At 26.6% G+C, this 20,737-nt stretch overlaps 1 protein-coding gene across 3 annotated transcripts in view; it reads left to right on the forward strand.

Moving 5' to 3' along the window:
* Positions 1-20,737, forward strand: part of LOC113553029 (inositol-trisphosphate 3-kinase homolog) — a 74,482-nt gene that overhangs the window by 14,078 nt on the left and 39,667 nt on the right. For 2 of the 3 annotated variants that reach the window (XM_026956140.1, XM_026956139.1), the window contains exon 2: positions 842-986. The exons of the other annotated variant lie outside the window; for it this stretch is intronic. In XM_026956140.1, the coding sequence (XP_026811941.1) occupies positions 864-986 (123 nt within the window). In that variant the 5' untranslated portion in view covers positions 842-863. The remainder of the gene's footprint in view (positions 1-841; positions 987-20,737) is intronic. 3 annotated transcript variants of the gene reach the window in all.

A 20,737-nucleotide genomic window follows, 5' to 3' on the forward strand; every position in this document is an offset into this window, starting at 1 on the left:
TCTAATTAGTACTTTTGGTAGGTCGAAAATAAAAATTCTCAGTAATTGTTAGTCTAATAATAATAATAGGTGGGAGAAAAAAAGGCGAAAATGGGAATTTTCTCGTAAAATCAGTTTTTAACAAAATCAATTTTATTTTATTTTGTTTCTCGTAATTTAAAAAAAAACGACCGTAGAATCTTGAAACGTTCATTAAATATTCCATATAAGTATTTAGTAAACATTATGTTTTGGCCTTTTTAGTGATATTCATAAATATTTGAATTTCTTGATTTAATGCCTCGTTACAGCGATTTACTCAATGACAAGGTACACCGCTATCTAAGTTATTTGACCACTTCTTAAATCTATATTTTATTCATTAAATGTTGAATGAATTTATAATGCATTGATATTTCGTTGGTGGTTACTTTTAATGTAAAGCCTATTATACCTATTCTAAATTGTCTGCCGTTTGCCATAACATTGTTTTATGACTTATTTGTTTATAAGTTAAATGTTTTTTTACTCAAATGTAAGTTCTTCCTCCAGAAAAAATTGATCAATGATCAATGATGATTTTAGCAGTTGGTCATGCAATTTTCTACATAACAATATTGTTTTATATATTTTATTCTCTTGAGGTATTCTGAACTTATATGTGGCTACGTATAACCATTTTATAAATTAACGTTTTCGTGTAAACCCAATGAATGATGATGATATTATATGAACTATATTTTTATGTACTATCGATAATTTATTGACCAATAAATAACAACCAGTCGTATAGTGTCAATAAATCCCGTTTACATAATCAAAAATATTTTCTTGCAAATAACACGTCAAAACCTTATAACAGACACGCGCAGAAAGATGGTACCATGTGCTTTTGGAACCTGGTGACCATGGGGCCCCGACGACAATGGCAGCGATTTTGCGAAACGAAACGCCAGCGACACGGCTGTGCGGGAAGCGACGGCGATGAGATCGCTCTTCACCAACAGGTAAAAAATAATAAATAAATTAAACCTTTTACACGGCACGGAATCAAATCGGTAAAATGTTTACATAATAAAATTCATAATAAAGTATTATAGCATGTGTGGGTTATTATAGGTTCATTTTGTTGTCTTAAAATAATATAATAATCCTCCGTTTGTGTACACATTAATCCGGATTATATGGATTTATCACTGTGGTACGCAATTAAAAAAACCGTTATCTATTCGATAATAATTAAACACTATTTTATATTTTACGGCCTACAACGGCTACAAGTAGGTATATATTTAGGACATATTATATTAATCTGTTATAACGTAAAAATATGATATTAAAATTGTTTAAGATTAGAACGTATATGTAATATCATAACCTACGATTGATTTATCGTTTATTATTTACTATTTTCGTTCATTTCTTTACTACCATTGACGATAAGTTTCTTAATTATCGCCGGATTTTGTACATATTTTGTACTTATATATATTGCACACCACTGTGCCTATCAGTTTGTATTTATTAATATGCGTGTAGTATAATATTATCCATGTATTATAATTTATTTTATATTTCCACGATCCCTCCGCTATAATGTACAATATGTAACATTTACACGGCGCCAAGTCATTGCGTTTTTAATATTTATTTATATAAGATATAATATTATAATACGAGTACGGGTTACAACGTAGGTTTAGTATCTATAAATTGGTTTGGATTTTTATTTAAATATAATATACGCGTATATTTTTCTGAAACGTCATTGTTGGAAATATAAAATAACAATAAAAAATTTTAATTTGATTTATTTTTCATATAAGCTATCATTTTTTTTTACATTTTAATAATTTTTTTAAACTTATTGTACTAAAATTAGGCTTATTCATCATAGAAACGCTAATCCCTAAAATATTATTTGAATACATCTAACATTTTATGCGTTGTAATTTATCTAATTTTTTTTATATTCACGTTATATAACTGCAGACTAACTGACTGCAGTACAAATGTTAATGTATATTTAGACTTAATATCTCTGTTGCGCGTGACCTTTTTTTGATTCTCTGTATTATACTTTGACGTTACGTCAGCTGTCAATTGGATTTCGTTGGGACCGTCATTTTTGTAACCTATAATTGAGTGCCAAATTAAACTGAAGTTTTTTACTATCAATCAATGACTTATAAAAACAGTTATATAATTTGAAATAATATATTGTATATTATATATTTTTATAAATTATATATATTGTTGTAGTGTGGCTTTTGCAATACTTCTCCAACATATTTAATTAATATTTAAGAATTATAAACATACTATGGCATATTATTAGATTGTAAAAATGTAAAAATACATCTACTTTTCTTAAGTTAAGAACTTATTATAAGATGGATTACTTAACTATCTAAAGACTGTTGGTAAATAAACCTTTAGTTTGCATTTATATATATAAAAATACAAATATTTTGTTTTAAACATATAAATTATAAGTAGTTATTAATATTTATAACGTATATAAAAATAATTACAAACGAGTCAATTAACTATTAGAATTAATGAATTATGAAACAGATGTCAGCATTTGTTACATACCTACTTACATCACACAATATTTTTCATCATGTTAAAATTTCATTTAAATGTTCGTAATTATACCTATATTATACCTTATTTAAAATTACGTTTAAATTACTAAAGATATCAAACGTTACATTCTAACTGAATATTTCATGTACATGCAATGTTTTAACACTAACAGATGTTGATGTTTTGCTTAAGTAATCTATAGCGTTAACCATGAGTTCTAAGAGGATAATATGGTAGGGCATTTACTCCCCCCTCCCCTGGATTTCAAAATAAACTCTTTGCTTTTATTTCGTAGTTAGTAAATAAATAAACTTTTTTTTATGCACTTTTTGGTGTTTAATTTGATTACATAATCAAACAAAATCTTCATAAAGGAAGGTACATACCTTTCTGATAAATTTCCCACAGGCGCTTATTAACACAATAATTATTCGTTAATGATATAATATGCATAGGGTATTACGTCCATATAAATGACTGGTGAGGTGATGTATTTTTTAAAGTTTTCCGAGGTTTTATTTTCTGATTTTGTCACTTGAAATTTCAACCGCACATATGTCATCGATTTCAAGGTAGTTCGATACGTTTGTGTAACTATGGTGCCAGAGGTTTTTTTAATCATAGTAAAAAATATTAAAAGTCATGCTTGTTTTGAATAAGTAAGTACTGTAAATTTCAGGTACTTTTCTTTGGGAATTTTTTTACAAGTTGCCTAACAAACGTGTTGTCTATAAAAACGAAGATATATATATATATATATATATATTATATATAATAGTGATGCTGCACTCCTCCTCTGTCGTTTGCCGATAAGTACCCTTGGCGTATTATTTGATCTAACTGGGTGTAACTGTATATAATATATATTATTAAATATATTATTTATCACATTTTCAATGAATACGATAAGTACATGTACTGAATGAATTTTGGTAGAGACTGGCGACAGCAGACTATACAGACTAAATTGTTTAATAAGTCTTATTAATCGTACAAAATGTTATTTTGTAATATAGATTATTAAAGACTAAAATTATATTTTAATACATGCTTATAGTTTTATTCTATAGCAATTATATAGTTCAGTTTATACGATTACAATACATATACTATAGGTACATTTAATACCGGATTTTCTGTTTTATTGCATATATTATATGAGTACGTTACTTAAGTCCTCTCAATTAGTGTCTATTATTGCTTCCATTCGATACGCATCGCAATCATTTATATACACACGATTATTTAAATAAATTACTTTTTTTGCTCTTGCTACTATATATTGTTTTGCATATATTGGCTATAAAACACCATGCATAACTAATATATATATTTGCTAAAGATTTATTATAGTACAACGAGTAATTTATTAAAGTTGTGTATTCAGCGTCCAGCGTATCTGTTATGCGTTTAGGGATATTTCCATCATAGACATTATGAGAAACCTTGTTTTCAAACTTCTTCAATTTGATCCAGGATTTTTTTTTATTTCATACATATTATATTTAAAATGATTTATATTTTACATTTTACATTTTACATTTACATTTTTTTTTACATTTTTAACCAAATAAAAATTAAAGGATTAAACGTCTTTGTATGTTTTAGTACAATAGAAATATCGCTTATGTATAGACGTATAGAAGACATAATGATGGACAAATATGGTCTCCCTATGGTACCCCGGATGTATATAGATATCGGATTTGAAAAAAAATCATTATAGATAGATAGCCTGGTATTGGATACATAGTATATACATAATATTATGTTGACGACTAACCAGTCAACGATTGATCATAATGGAGTGCAGTCCGTCGTCCGCATACTCGTGCAGCAGAGATCAAACTTTATACCTATTACCTATTAGGTACATCCGGCGCATCACGCATATATTAGCGCATGTAATATATTATGTATATTGTATATATATATATTTAAACATACTATATAGGTATTTAGGTTTATTGATTTATAATGGTATATTATATAAAAACGAACCACTTATGGTTTAAAAACTATAATATTAAAACGTAGATAGGTACGTAAATACGTCTCTTGATCCGTCGGTGTAAACACGTTTTTTGGAAAACCGCGTACCTACAATTTATTTTTACTGCGTCGCGTACCTATAATATAATACCTACTATACCAGTTATTGCACATGCAAAAACACTTTCGATGACGCGTACGGAATAAGTAGGTACATATCAGTGTAGCAATATTGTAGTATTTGTAGATAGAATATTTGAAGTTTTTGTCGAGTTTTTCTCTTTTAAAAGTTTTAGTGTCGCTGGCGGCCGTGGGCCGTGTCCTCCCGAAGTTTAATGCAAACAGACATAATAAATATTATAATATGCATATTATACACAATTTAACATGAACATTACGGACACGCTGTATATTATTATAATAATATATTATTGTAACGAAAATAATAATAATTAACATCGGGCGATCGTATATTATATATTATATTTATATAGGTAATAGTTGGTGTATAATACTATCTATACGTATATAATAATAACAATATTATGGCGGCGGAATATATAGACATTTGTTATAAAGACACTCTCGGCGAATGACGTCAATGGTGACCTTAAATGACATATGCGGTCGACATAGCTCTATAGGAGTCTCCTTCTCCATCCGTCTGTCCTGTGGCCGTCGTCGCAGTGTGTATATACCGAGGGGCATACTTACGCGCGCGTGCGTGTGTATGCGGGTATACTTGTGTGTCGTGTGTTTGAGTGCAAATGTGTTACGACGTTTATACCATTGCTACCTATATCACGCACGTGCGTGTGAGTGTGTGATATTCGTACTTTGTTGTTTCATAATATACATATTATAGGTACAATATTATAATATTATTATTGCTTAAAGTCCTGTGTGCTCAACGATTGCGTTTTGTATGACGGCGATGGAATTACTTAAATGTTAAGTGATACATCAAGCATGTTTTCATTCATTTTTCCTTCAACAATGCAGTTATTCATAATTTGATTTTTTGTATTTTTAAATATACATCAAGACTACATTTTCAAATTCTTTAGATGTTAGTATTACTTGGGGTGTGTCCTGTCTCCTGTGGAGATACAAATTTCTATTTTTCAAATGATAATCTTCTCTGTTTTACTGTAATTTACTTAGCTAATAATTTTTTTGAATATGTTGATGTATCAAAATTATAATCCTTACGAGAAACTTTTGAGTTATTCAACTTTGTATACTAAGGATAATATTTAGATCCACATGGTAATGTTGGGTTTAGAAGATATGAATTTATATATTACATATAATTTTAGTAATTAAAATTTGTAGTTTATAAGAATGGTTCAAATATAAGAAACACTAGATGTCTAGATCCAATGTTAAATTTGTTTTAATATTTTTTATTTTTGTCAAACCATTTTTGAAGATTGTAATATTATTAATAATATTCTCAGTATAAACATTTTAATAACTAGCTGAAAAAGTACTCCTACAATTTTGGAATTAAGTAGTTACATCAACATTTTCAAAAAAGGGGGTTCTTATTTGAAAAACAGAAGTTTGTTCTGCCACAGGACAAGCATTAAGTAGTACAAAAAATCTTAAAGATTTGAAAATATAGTTAAAAATTTAAAATGAGAATTTGAATAAATACATTATTAAATGAAAAAAATAGAGTGTGCATACTTTGGTGAATCGCACTGTATAATGTATTATTATACTATGATATGAAATTATGGTGTTTTTTTATTGTTAACCAATTTATTGTTTATAATTTATAGATCGATTCGATCCATAGTCGAGCTTATTACGACTTTCTCACACGTGCCGATGTCATTTTCACGTTAGTACTCGGTGCTTGTGGATTTTAGCTAGCTAACCGTCATTTTAGTAGTATATATTTATTCAATATAATTTATAGTGTAAATCGCCGGATACCGAGTTATTAGAATATTGTACGATAATATTATTTTTTTGTCCCCTCCGTACATGGTTTTTCAGTAAACCACACCATATAGATTATATAGATAGGTATTAATTATATACTCTTCCAATCTTCCCAGTCGACCATACCATTTTTAGAAATCGCAGTTCAGATTATTACCGACGCGTTTTTACAAGAATACCTACCTACACTTTATAACGTCCCCAAAGTCTAACTAAGTGCTTATGTATAAGTAGTTATAATTTTGATAACCTTATACGTGAGCTTACGTGTCTTTACTTTTCCGGTAGAATTTGAACATAAGTACCACGATTACCGCATTTAATAGTTGTTAAATAAATATTTTTCTGATTTACTTCATTTTAATAATACGTAATATATTGTATATTTTAACATGTATTCGTTTTACGTCATAATAATACTACACATATTATATGTTATTTAATGATAATGACGATAAGTAGTTATTCCCAAGTACATAGTTAACAGTCAACAATAATTATTAATTATTAATATTTAAATTTCCTTATAATTAATTTTAAATAAAACAACGAAGTACAATATTGTCTATATTATGTTTAATGTTAAACGAAAATATAAATGTATATGATAAGTAGTTATACTAGTAAATACGTTTGAATAAACATAACAATAATTATGTTTTAATCTTAGCAAACAAATGTATTAATAGTTTAGGTTTTTTACATGCAGTAGATACCTATAGCGTAATGCTTACAAATATTGAAAAATAAAAATTCTAATTAAAAGTAATTTTCTGTGTTTGGGTACATTTGACAATATCGAACTATCAATGATTATATCTACTCTAAAATATTTATTTTATTTTTTAATGTATACCGTGCTGTTTTGTATTCTTAAACTGAAGTGCAGTAAATAACTGAACTTTTTTAAAAGTTAAAGATAACCATTCAGATTATTGTTTATCGGCTTACATTACATCGTTTTTTTTATATTTTAAAATGAACTTAAATATAATTCAGATTTTAGAATTTGAACCTTAAAATTAGTTTTTGGTATAAAGTACGTATCAAATTATCACCTTATGAGTTATACTAGTTAAATAAGTGTAAACATTAAGTATTATATCCTTGAAAAAAACGCAGCATATGTTTACACCCAAACCCCTCTTATAGGCTATAGCTTATTATAAAAATGACAGGTCATATTGTTTTGCTTGATATTTATTTGCTAGGTTAATTATAGAATTCGATTGCGTTGACGCAGTTAAATTTTTAACTTAATAATAATAAGTTACAGACCATATAATGTCTTAATTTTTAAGTAAGACAAACTATTTTTGATCTAGTCAACTTTCCAAATTGAAATTTTGTAATATATTGTTATTACCTAATCGTCCTAATTGGTAATAGGATAAAAAAAAGTCACTTACACCACTTATATCATAGAAATATGTATGAGTTAAAATAATATTCTAAGAAATATATAATAAATTTAATAGGTTCACGGTACATAATATCTAATAATTTTATTAAATATGGTATAATCTAAAAAATTATTTAGAAATAAATATATGTTTATTAATGTTTTGTGTTAGTTACAAGAAAATAAATTCAAAAATAAGAAAAACTCATTTTCTAATATTTACTTTATGAGAGTAATCATTTAAGTGTGTGTAATTTGTTATAAAATATAACTTTGTACAATAATTGAAGAACAGCAAATTTAAGTGTTATATTAATTATGATATTATATAATATTATATTAATGTACCTACAATAAAAATATATGTGGACTCAAAAATTAATTTATATGTTTGATGGTTATTGTTGTCAATTGTATTTTTCAATACTGTACACTATTTTAATGTATGAACAATTATTTAAGGATTTATGAACGTAATAGTTTTCTATATCAAAGTCGATGCTGTTTAAAATATTTTAGTTTATTATTTTGTTTGTAAAGTCTTTCTAAAGTTATTTAGATACTCGTATAGTCGTATATACGCATTTATACATAATGTATGCATATTATATATTGATTAATTGTTCTCCACCCGACTGTGTACTGTGTATACGTACATTGGAATATATTATTTAACTCTATTATCACTTATTTTTGAAAATTATATTTCTGTATTATTGTACTTCAGTTTTTCTAGTCAATTATGAGTCTATCAGTTTCCAATAAATCAAAATTCAAAATAAATCGATAAGAATATTTCCATTAGATTATGATGAAATAATACAATTTTCCTACGTCACTAGAAAGTTAATGTTGTGAAATTAAAATAAAATTATTCTACTCGTAATTAATTAAGCCCTCTGTAGTTTAACCTTTTTTTACATTGTATACAGAAAATTAATTTATATGAACTAAAACAACATGGGCTTATTTTTAATAATATCTCTCATTAGTAATTAATCATATATTTTTTATTCTTGTAATCTATTTTTATTCTTTTGATAATTGTATGTTAAAAATCATTCGATGTACTATAGTAGCATTTTAAATAATAACAAATAATAATTATATTAATTTTTCGATGTTATAATTTACGTACATTATATTATTTGTTGTTTTTTCAATGTAAACATAGGTTTAATTGTTCGATTTCGTGTAAAAATTATCATTCTCAATTGTATTATTATTACTTAATTATTTTTTTTAAATAATTAATTCGTATACTTTTATAGTTGTTGCTAGTATAAGAAAATATGATTATAAGCTACCTACGTAATAAAAAAAATATTACTTAGCAATAAATACCCAAGGTGATATAATAAAATAATAAATTGTCTTATGAATGGAAAAAATTATAACATTTTACAAGATAAACTGCTAGTAAGGTAAACAAATGAAAGGAATTTTAATTTATTAAGAAAACTGTTAAAAGAGCTTTATATACACGTACAATGTACATATATATATTAACAATAACAATATATTATATATAATACTCATAATATATATTAATATTAAATCCGAAAAGATATCCTCCTTTTGATTTCCTTGTTTTCTATCGAGGTTTTTAGATCAGTAAGTTAAATCGCGTACCTCTACATGACGTATAAAGCCGTAGGTACGACAAATAAAAATTAAGTATAATATGAAACTAGGTATGCCATTGGCTGAACAGGAAAATTACGTGCAAACGCGGAAACTACCGCTCGTATATACGTATATACATTATATCTACACATTACATAAATTAATAATAGTACACAAGATCTTGTTGTGTGACCAATAAGCAAGATTTGAAAAAAAAAGATTATGATAATAGTTATAGCTAACACATTCGAACGAATGGACAGCATGTTGGATACTTAACATTTTTCTCACTTCGTTCTTTCTTTTTATTATTATTATTATAAAGTTTTCCTGACAATCATCTATGATAATAAAATTATTTCCAAAAATGTTCATAGATATGTAAAATATATGATAAGTATAGGATATAATAGATAATAATAAATATATATTTTTTTTATTTTATTGTTAAGCGACTAAGCGAAAGCATCATGGGGACGTCCACGCTTGAGCCAACGGATCTCGTCACTTAGTTTGAAATATTACGTACTTTTTGCATGTTTTAATAGGTTAAACAAGTTGGTAGATTGATTTTGTAAATAGGTTTTAATTGTGAGAAGTTTGAACTGTTTGAAGTCAGTGTGAAGGGCTTAGATTTGTCCTGCTAATATTATACGAAAATATACAAAAAATTGAAAACTAACGTTTTTATAAGAAAAGTCGACACAGTCTCTTTAAAAATGACGAATGGAAATAAAGGATAGATCTTTTCGGGAGTAAATCGTTTCATTAAAAATTAAATAAAAATAAAAAAAAATCAAATAGTGCCTAAATATGTAAATTATACACTTACAGTTATTTATACAAATTTTATTTATTTTTTTAATATTAAATAGATTTCATGCAAATGTAGATTATTGAAAATAATTTATTGGTTATATAATATAATAATATGTGTTTATATTTGCATAATGTGTGCAAATCGCAAATGGCAATAACGTTGTGTCTTAAAAAAGGTAATAGGTAGATAAGTTACCAAGAAGAGCATAATATAATGAATATTATATGATTATAGATATTATAAGAACACATTTTTATAATTATTACATTATTTTACCTTACGGTATAATTATATATAGTCTTACTCTATTTATACATATATATATTGTTGTTATTATTAATACATATATTATTTCGAATGAGTTACTATCTATGTATCAATAATTATTTTTAGCTTTGTACGAATTACACAATTACTGTGATTTCTTAAATATTCGTATTGTATACCTACGACCATATTCGCATATCCGTCCGTACGTCATATATTTTAAACTATTTGGTTAATGTTTAATAATCGGAGTTGCAATTTTTTTCCATTTGATATCAAATTTCAGTATATGCATTAAGTGTAATTACTGTCTTAAAATACCGGTTCAACTTTAATAACGTCAGGAATGAGTATACATACATATATATATATAGAGAGAGAGATATTATATACATTTACATATAACAATTATCATTTCGCATAACCGTGAAATATATATATATATATGTCATATTTATTTATTCGATCATATGACGTCTACGACCAAGTTATTTCTTGAGTTTATGGAACACCGATAGTCTGATGTCATGTATAATGTTATTAAGCAATAGTAATAGGATGACCTAAGACAGACGACACCAGACGACTAACATTGGTTTTTGAGTGAGACAATAGAATTAGAGTACAATATATTTTAATAATTTTGTTTAAAAATATATAAATATATAATATTAGTATAAAAGATATATTAAGATTTGTACCGCGCCCGGATAAAAAATATTTTTTAGCTTAAAAGCGCTAATCTGGGCTAATTGTATGTTTGTGATGGTTTTTCAATGCAGACAAAACTATATGCTCAAAAATTGATTTCAATGTTACTTTAATAGGATCATATAACGTGTAATATGCAACTAGTGGAAGTTGTTATAAGTGATACCGTATTGATGTTTTATATTTAAATACATATACCATATATATATATATGAAAAATATATGAAAAATATGAAATTTTAAAGCTTTGTCAGTTTCTGTTCTGTATACAACGCGTATTTAGTATTTGTTTTTTTTGTAGAATTATCAACAAGTGTCCAAAATAATTAGTTACGGAAATCACCTATCATTCAAAATGTTTGACTTAGTTCGTTAAATATGCTAATTATTTCTTGTTAATTCTTACAATATTATTATTTAGCCATTTAGACATACTTAAAAAAATGTATTACATTTTTTCTTTCATAGGCTTTTAGCTTAAAAATTATTCATACGAACATAACTCAACGTGATAACGTATTAGCTAGGTACTTAAGTCTCCTTGATATTTTAATTACAAGGACGCCACTTTTTGAGGCAGTATATAGAAGTCTTAAAAAGTAATATATTGCTTTTTTAAAATTAGAAATTTGACACGGATATACTTAATAGATATTTACATTTTTAAATTGTCCAATAAAAATTATGAAAAAATGATCAGCCTAACTTCGCTGTATATCGTTTTAAAAGTTTAGTGATTTATCTTTTTTTTTTAAATTTAATATAACAATGTAATAATATCTATAATGTAAGTATAATACTTTTTTTTATAGAGTTCTTTTACTTGTTAATACACTTGGTATAGTAGGATATATGTAAGACTTAAATGCGGTCACATTATAAAGTAAATTTCGATTAATTATTTTGAAAAATGTGTAGGTATAAAAAATGTTAATAAATTTTTAAAGAAATGTGAAATGGATCTATTATCAGTGGCACTTTTGATTGTTACGTAAATGCGTAATCATAAATTTTCAGTTTTATAATTCAACGTGGGAAATAAAAGATTCTTTGAGGATAAAAATACAGCCATTGATAATTTATGAAACCATAATAAGTATATTGTCATTTGTGCATCATGAGCGTAATTTATTTTGTTAACACAAATACATCTTAACAAATAATACAGTCTCCAGTTATGATATTCGAGTATACAATTTTGTTTGTGCCAAAAATGAATTTTACAATTAAACACTTTACAAATCCACGCCTCAGTCAATACTATTACGATTATACAACAGATTAAGATTTCGTACTATCTATTTTGAGTAAAAATTCGTCAATATTTATAATATATTGTATTAAATCTTAAGATTAGGCATTATTGTTATGTTAAGTGTTATTATATTTCTCACGGTGAAACTGCTTCTATGATGAATAAGTGTCTGCATTGTAATCCACTATTTAAATCTTATAAAATTATGGAAATTTTGTTAAAATATTAACATGCTAGACTTTGTGTATGTTTTTATTTGTATATTTTGTAGCTTCCTAATTTGTGTACTGAACGTGAACTATTGAATTTGTTGAACTCAACTAAGTTGAGAATTTCATCTTATCAAACAGGTTACGTAAAACTAGACAGCTTAAAATATTTCGTTTAAATTAAATTTATATATTATACTTAGGTATAAACCATATAAATTATTAAACGCTGTACACAATACACATAATATATTCATTTTGATGATTTATCATTTTTTATTTAGATATTATATGAATTAAAATTCAGTTCTTTGAATTGCATTAAATATCATCAATATAATATACCAGGTGATACATGTAAGTGTCTACATAAACTATTTCAGTTTTAAAATTTTTTTTGAAAAAAATATTGTTTTGAGATTACATAAAATTATAGAAAATTAGTATTTTCAAATAAGGTAAATAGTTTTGAAATAATGAGTGTAGACGATTAAGTAAACCACCTTGTATAAACATTATGTATGGGTACACTCAAAAAAATATATTACGTACGACTTATTTATTAATTATTGTGATATAATCCAAATTATGGTTATTAGATATTTTGAAGTATTTACTACCTAGTATAATAAAATTAATAAATCAATAATTTTAGTTATAATTTTTATTGGCTAGCCCGTGTTGATTGCAACTTTCAATCATTTATTTTCTTTCAGTACGTATAACTAATTTGGAGCGTTTGTTCGAAGACTAAAAAATCCTATAACATATTTATAACTTAAATTTATCTGATTTTTTACATTTATCTTTTCAGCAAAAATTGCATCATATATTATGACCCTAGCTGTAGACGTTCAAGACGTAACAAATATACCTAATACTTTAAAATAAATGCCTTATTGCTTTCACACACGCTATACGATTCGATTACCTAAACGTATATTATGGTTGGTGGCTCCTTCGCGTTACACAACGCATCAACTATAATAAAGTCGACATAACGATAATGATATTTTTGTTATTATCATAATATTATCTTTGAAGATTTTGTAAAACTTTCAAATTGAATAACCAAATTATTATTAATGATAACAACGTAACAGAAGGCAGAAGTTTTGAAATTTTAAATTATGGTTGTGCATTGAACGTGTAAAATAAATTACCTATAAGTACGGTGGTGTATTTGCAGAGACCACAATTTTTTTTCTGGGTTGGCAATTTTTTCCAGCCGGCGTCGTTATCCTCTCCTTAATTGTTTCTCATTCTATAAATTTACAAAACATAAAAATATAGATTATAGACTAAAGAAGATTATTAAAAATTAATTTCTCATTACATTACCTTGATTATATACTATGATTTGTGTCAATATAATAATAATATCTTAAATCGTATTATAAACACATATATTATACATATTATAGGTAGTGTGAAATTACGGTTGAGACAAAACAAAATATAGTGGTAGCACTTATCTCCTTTCCCACCTCCCCTTCCCCTGCCACAGTGTAGCACTACCACTGCATGTAATAATTGTAAATAAGATGATATTTTTACTAATTCAAAATTATAACCGGGCGTCGGTATGTATAGGTATCATAGTAAAGTCTACGTCCTTCTACAGGAACCACATAACCATTCGTTCAAAGTTATCTCGTTACTGGTCTTATAACACTACATTATAATTTATAATAAATATAGGCCTAGGCCATTACGTACGTCACACTGGCTGCACCGCAGCATTCACTTATTATCGCGTATCATAACTGTATAATATTAGTATAAAATATAAATACAGTTACAAGATCAACGATGGTTGAAAATCGATTAAAAATTGTATAAAACACCCGACTTTATACTGAATTAAATATTTGAATATTATTATTGTACTATTTTTTTCTATAGGCTTACACGCGTAGTACCTTTACATCATGATATTATGACACATTATGTGTTTTTTTTTTTTATAGTATTTTTGTCGCATTCCAACACACGATGTAATCTAGTCTGTAGTCACCATAGTTATTTTGTCATTTTAACTAAACTTACGTTTATTTTGAGAATGCATTAATAAACAATAATATTATTACATCGTCGAAAGAAAACTTTGATATTATAGGGCTGAGACAATCGTACGATAGTAAATTCGCATTGTGCAATTTATATAGTTGCAGGTTATCAAGTTGTGGATGACGCGCAAACTGTTAGATTCAACCTGACCTGACGAAATAATTAGGAAAAATTTAACTGCGATAAATAGCATCGGCTTATGTGTAATCGCATAAAGAAACGTGGTTTCGCAAAGAAAATATACGATCGAAGGGTTTGACTCGTCGTTATTCAACATCAAACATCTAGGAGTGTGTGTATTATGATTTATGTTATATACTTATTATTATGTATTTATTTTTGTATTAAATATACATTCGTGGTAGACAGTAGCAACGGTGATTAGAGATGCCAGAAAATGTACAGAGATAGAGGTATAGACTTAAAATTAAAATACTAGATTAGATAATATTGTTTTATATTTTTTGGTAGGTGTTGGCTATTTTTATGTATTTTAGTAATTTGTTTTTTGCGGTTGAGTTATGGGTTTTAGGGCTGAAGATTATTTGAAAGTGTACTACAATCTGTGTTATTTTTATATTTAATTTCAAACCGCGTCATATTGTACCATAATATACAAGTCAATGTATAACTTATGTTTAAAAATATGTAAATTCAATGGCTTTTTGTAGTGCAAGATATCTATAGTGTTATTTATCAGTGTATCAGTGTCTCAGTGTCTAGACGCTACTAGACAAAAAAAAAAAATGTTATTTTGAAATTTTTGTATAGGTACTATATATATATATGCTCGTAGGTACCTATGTAAGAATTGAAAATTGATTATTCAAACTAATTATGTTTTATTTTATGCGTTAAAATAATCATTTGAATATAAACATAAATTGTTTGTAATACAATTATCATTTTTCATTATATAGTATATAGACATAATAGTTTATGCACAAATTATTATATAGTAATATAATATTACAGATACAATCTACATACCCCTACACCGTGAATTTCATGTAACACTATCACGCATAGATTTAGTAATTATTAAACAACTTTGTTATAGTAAGTATATAGTATAATACTTTTTTTAGTTAGCAATATTATTAACTCGTTTGTTGGTTTAAATTAGATATTTAGATAATTACAATTGTAATCAATTAGACTTAACATTATTGACAGGACAGTACGTACTTTTAAATAATATCCTACTATGCTAGTATAAAATATTATTAATTTTCAATAAAACCAATCTTCTTAAATCCCTATACGTTTTGTCACTTAAAAATTGCATCCCGCATTATGTATGGCTGAATGGCCGTATGGGAAAAGATTATTAGACTTATAGTATTCTATATATGCTATACTTATTGAATTTATATTAATAATTTTATTATTTATTTTTATGAAAATAAAATACACCAACACCATAGCAAATTCATTGAAAAATGTATTATACACACACACACATTCATTGTGCTCATACGTCCTTAGAAGCTCTACATGTATCATATATGTAGAATTGATAGAGTTTGTATAGCTGTATATTTTATATAATAACGTATACGTAATTTATAATATACTTGAATTTTGTAGAATAACAATATTTGTACATAAATTATTTATTTATTATTATTATTAATTTTTTTTTGTAGGTAGCAAGTATTGTGGTTAATATTCTGTAATCTTAGTCCTTGAAAATATGTTTTAATTTCCGTTTCGAAAACAATAAGAGTTAAAGTTAGAACAATAAAAAAACAAAATCATTTTATTAATTAGATAAATACTTAAACAACTATTTCGGTGACGAATGGGTCTTGTAGGTATATTATATTATTTGGTTTATTTGTGAATGTGTTTAAAAAAAATGATATAAAACCCATCGGTCTCTAGGTTAATATAGTAATTGTTTATAAATCATTGTTATTATAATGGGTATGTACTATGTACTATATATATATATATATGTTGTCACATTCTGTTCTAGGCCTTGTTCTAAGACAACTATTCATAAATAGTATCCGAATAAGTGTAAAGTAAACAATTAGTATTGTTGACTGTGTTGTGAATTTGTGATCCCGTATAACATATATAGCAGTCTCCGTATACAGTAGGCCCCCTTCCTGTCAGTTAAGCCACACCTCCCAGAAATGTTATACAAAAACATTTTTACTTATATAACATTATTATTTATCATTACGTGTACTACTTGTCTTTGCCCTGGTTAAAACCAATCTATATCTCTATCGTTTTCATTTTGGCTTTTTGGTTAAAATATATATTATACGAATATCACTACAATTACTATAAATAATTTTATGATTTTCCACTAATTAATTCAGAACATATTTTAAATTTAAACACAAAATACCGGAGATAGATTCGTTGAATGAATGCTTAAAAACCGATGTATATCCAATACCCTTAAGATTGCCAATTGTCTTTATGTGTTTACTACAAAAATACGTCTAAAATTAATAAATCAAATCTTAAAAGTAATCATTGTATAATTTAGTTCATGAATATTTAATTTTAAAATTATGTTTTTTCAAATCATTTTATACCAAATTTCTATTAATTAAAATATTAATAAAATGTAGCTAATTTATTTAAATAAGCAAAAAACAAATTGAAAATATTCGATTTTTGTAAGCCAAAATTAAGTTAATATGTGAGCTATCCTATAGCAGCCTATAGGAGCTGAAAAAATGATTATCAAGCCATCAAGGAATATATTAATTTAACTGTTATAAAAAACGGCTAAATCATTCAAAAGTTAAACGATCACAATAGACGTCTGAAGAATTGTGTATACATATATATTTAATATTATAAAGATAAATTTAATTTACTGATTTACCTCTCCGCCTAACACCACACGACTTTTTGATACAAACGTGTTTTTTGGATGAGAGTATTTGAAATTCATAAGATGCATTTTTTGTTACTTATGGTGCATCAGTTCATCATTCGTTATTATGATGAACTATGAACGATCAACAAGAAAATTTATTTTTTAAATTCCTCGCAATTCCATAGACATGTTTATGATTTAATAGGTATTTGCCCCAACGAGAAATGGGTTACAGGTATACTCTTGTGCACGTGGACGTGATCCGTGTACGTGACTAGTTTAAACAACAGTACATGTCAAATGGTCCAGTTAATGGCAGATCGCGCCCTGTGTTATACATAATACACATACGCGGGCCATTGACGTATACGAGTATTCATCTGTACAGCAATAGCCGATAATAGTTTTGATAATAACAACCATAATGCGCATTAAACGAGTGCATTTCATGGCATTGTTTCAATAAAATAAAATATATAATAGTATTTCGTATTTTTTTATTGGTTGTTGTCTACAGTCACCCAATCTGATGATCTCATCTGTGCACATAAGTGAATATGTGACGTATATACCGATCGGACTTACTGTTTAAGCTATCGACTGTTCTTTGTCACTCTAGCGTTCAAATAAATGGTAGGAAGAAAAGTTATTATAGTGACGTAGCTACACATAAATAGCAGCAAAAATCTTTATCCGGCCCTTGGAGTAAGCGCGCAATAATACAACCACAGCCTCTGACAATTACTCATATAGCTATTTAAATATATATATATATGTTTATAAAAAATAACTCAATTCTATATTATTATGTATAGTCACCATTGATTCCGTATTGAACAGTTTACGCTGATCTTTTCAAAAGGTATTTTACATAAAAACTACCGTATATTATCGAATGGTTGTTCTCCGGTGACCTATTATAATATATTATAATACATTGAGGAAAGTTGTACATGTCGCCGTGTTTTCCGCGTCAAATTAAGTATGCAAAGCGAATTTGAGTATATAATATACAGGCTAGATTAGGTGTTTTTCATCACTTGAATTAATAACATAGTACGGTCCGAATTGATTTTTATCTAAATTAAATGTAATTATATTGACCAAGCGATACAAACAAAATATTATGCTATAGTGTATGCATATGATAATTATAGGTACAATATACAGGTATACTAAGCAAAAAAAAATGTAATAAAATAATAATAATATACATAAAACAAATGTTGCCGGAATAAGTTATTAGTATTAAGATGTATTGTAATGTGACTATCTTATTTTTTTTTTTTTATGTTTATCAAAATTTTAAAAAGTTATTTAAATGAATATTTAAATTTTTGATTAGTTTGAAATTATTACTTTTATTATTTAATATCTTAAAAACGAGTATAATAGAACTATAGATATTATGTATAGTTTAGGTAAAAATAATTAAAAACAGGTTTTAAATAATTTTTGTTTAACAACTATATAATACCTATTTATTTTTTATCGTTTATATAAACATTGATAGAACCAAACAATTAGTTAAGGTTGAAAACTATTTGACTATATTAAAAAAATTGAACGCATATATAATATATTTGTAGATATTATAATAATTAATAATATAATATAATGTGTTGTGATAGTATTAAATAATTTTCAACATGTTTTAAAATATGAGTTGTGTAACTATATCAGTCAAGGCACCCATAAAGTATAATTTTCAGAGTAGATAAATCTGGATTTAAAAAAATATGTGTGTGTTTAATTTAATTTTAAAGTGTTTGATATTTTGAAAAAAGTTCTTGGCTTTTCTTTGTATACATTTAAGGATGATACGTCCGTAGAATTTTTTTATATCGGTTAAATTTTTTAATTTCTTATTTTGTGCATGTATTACATATATATTTTTTCAATCATTATTGCACATTCATCGATTTTAAATTTTTCTCAGAAGATCGTGGGGCACTAATTTATTTATAATAATATGTTTTTTATATAAGAAATCATTTAAACTTTAATAGTAGATTGGTATGCATATGTATTGATATTTTAGCTTTCTCATTCCGCAAATAGTTCAGAAAAAAAAATCATCATTCTTCTTTTGTGTAATTTTTACACACAAAATCGTCGATTGTCGAACAAAACTAACCGCTTATTTTGGTTATAATTTCGATTTCACGGTCCTGATTTTAAAGATTATAATAAATGATGAATAGAAAATTATTTTGCGAATCTTTTCTATACCCAATAACAATGTAAAATACTACAATAATAGTCTCGCATTACGCAGTGACTTAGCGGCATGTCATTAATCATTATCTATCAATCTACCGTTACGACTGCAGAATATATTGTACTCCTGTATTGGAGTAATCAAACATTTCTTCAAATTGTTCCAATATCATCATTATATTGTATGTATTGTGATTTATGAATATTATAATTACGCGTATTGTCATGTGTGTTCAGGGCTGTATTACCGCTTAGGCTGTTTATGCTAAAGTCTAGTGCGGCAAATTTTAACGGTCGAAACGAAATAGCTTATTTTTTTCTTAGGTGGTAAATTTATTTCAGCCTATGGACGGCAAAAACCTTAATCCGGCCCTGCGTGTGTTATATTATTACGAGCGTACGTTGTTACTGTAGTTACATGTTCAGACTGACAACGATATTGTCGATAACATCACCCATTACATTCCCACAGACGATACACTATGGACATTTCGTGTTTTACTATCGGTTAATGCGCGTAGGTGTCGTGAGACCATTTTCATAATCAGAGGAGGAGCTACTCCTACACGGACTTACGTATTCATTATAATATATACACATTATGTATAGCGTGATTCACCAGACACCAACAAGTGGAAAGTATGCTCACCCACCCTAGTATACTCCTAGTATTGGATTATTATAGCACATTATAGGTACCTACGATTAAATCGAAATTAATAAAAAAAAATAATTTTTAAATAATTAAATTGTGTGTATCTTGCAAGGAATAGGTAGTACAATTAAACCATTT

The sequence above is a fragment of the Rhopalosiphum maidis genome, chromosome 2 (genome assembly GCF_003676215.2).
Source record: "Rhopalosiphum maidis isolate BTI-1 chromosome 2, ASM367621v3, whole genome shotgun sequence".
Taxonomy (NCBI): Eukaryota; Metazoa; Arthropoda; class Insecta; order Hemiptera; family Aphididae; genus Rhopalosiphum; species Rhopalosiphum maidis.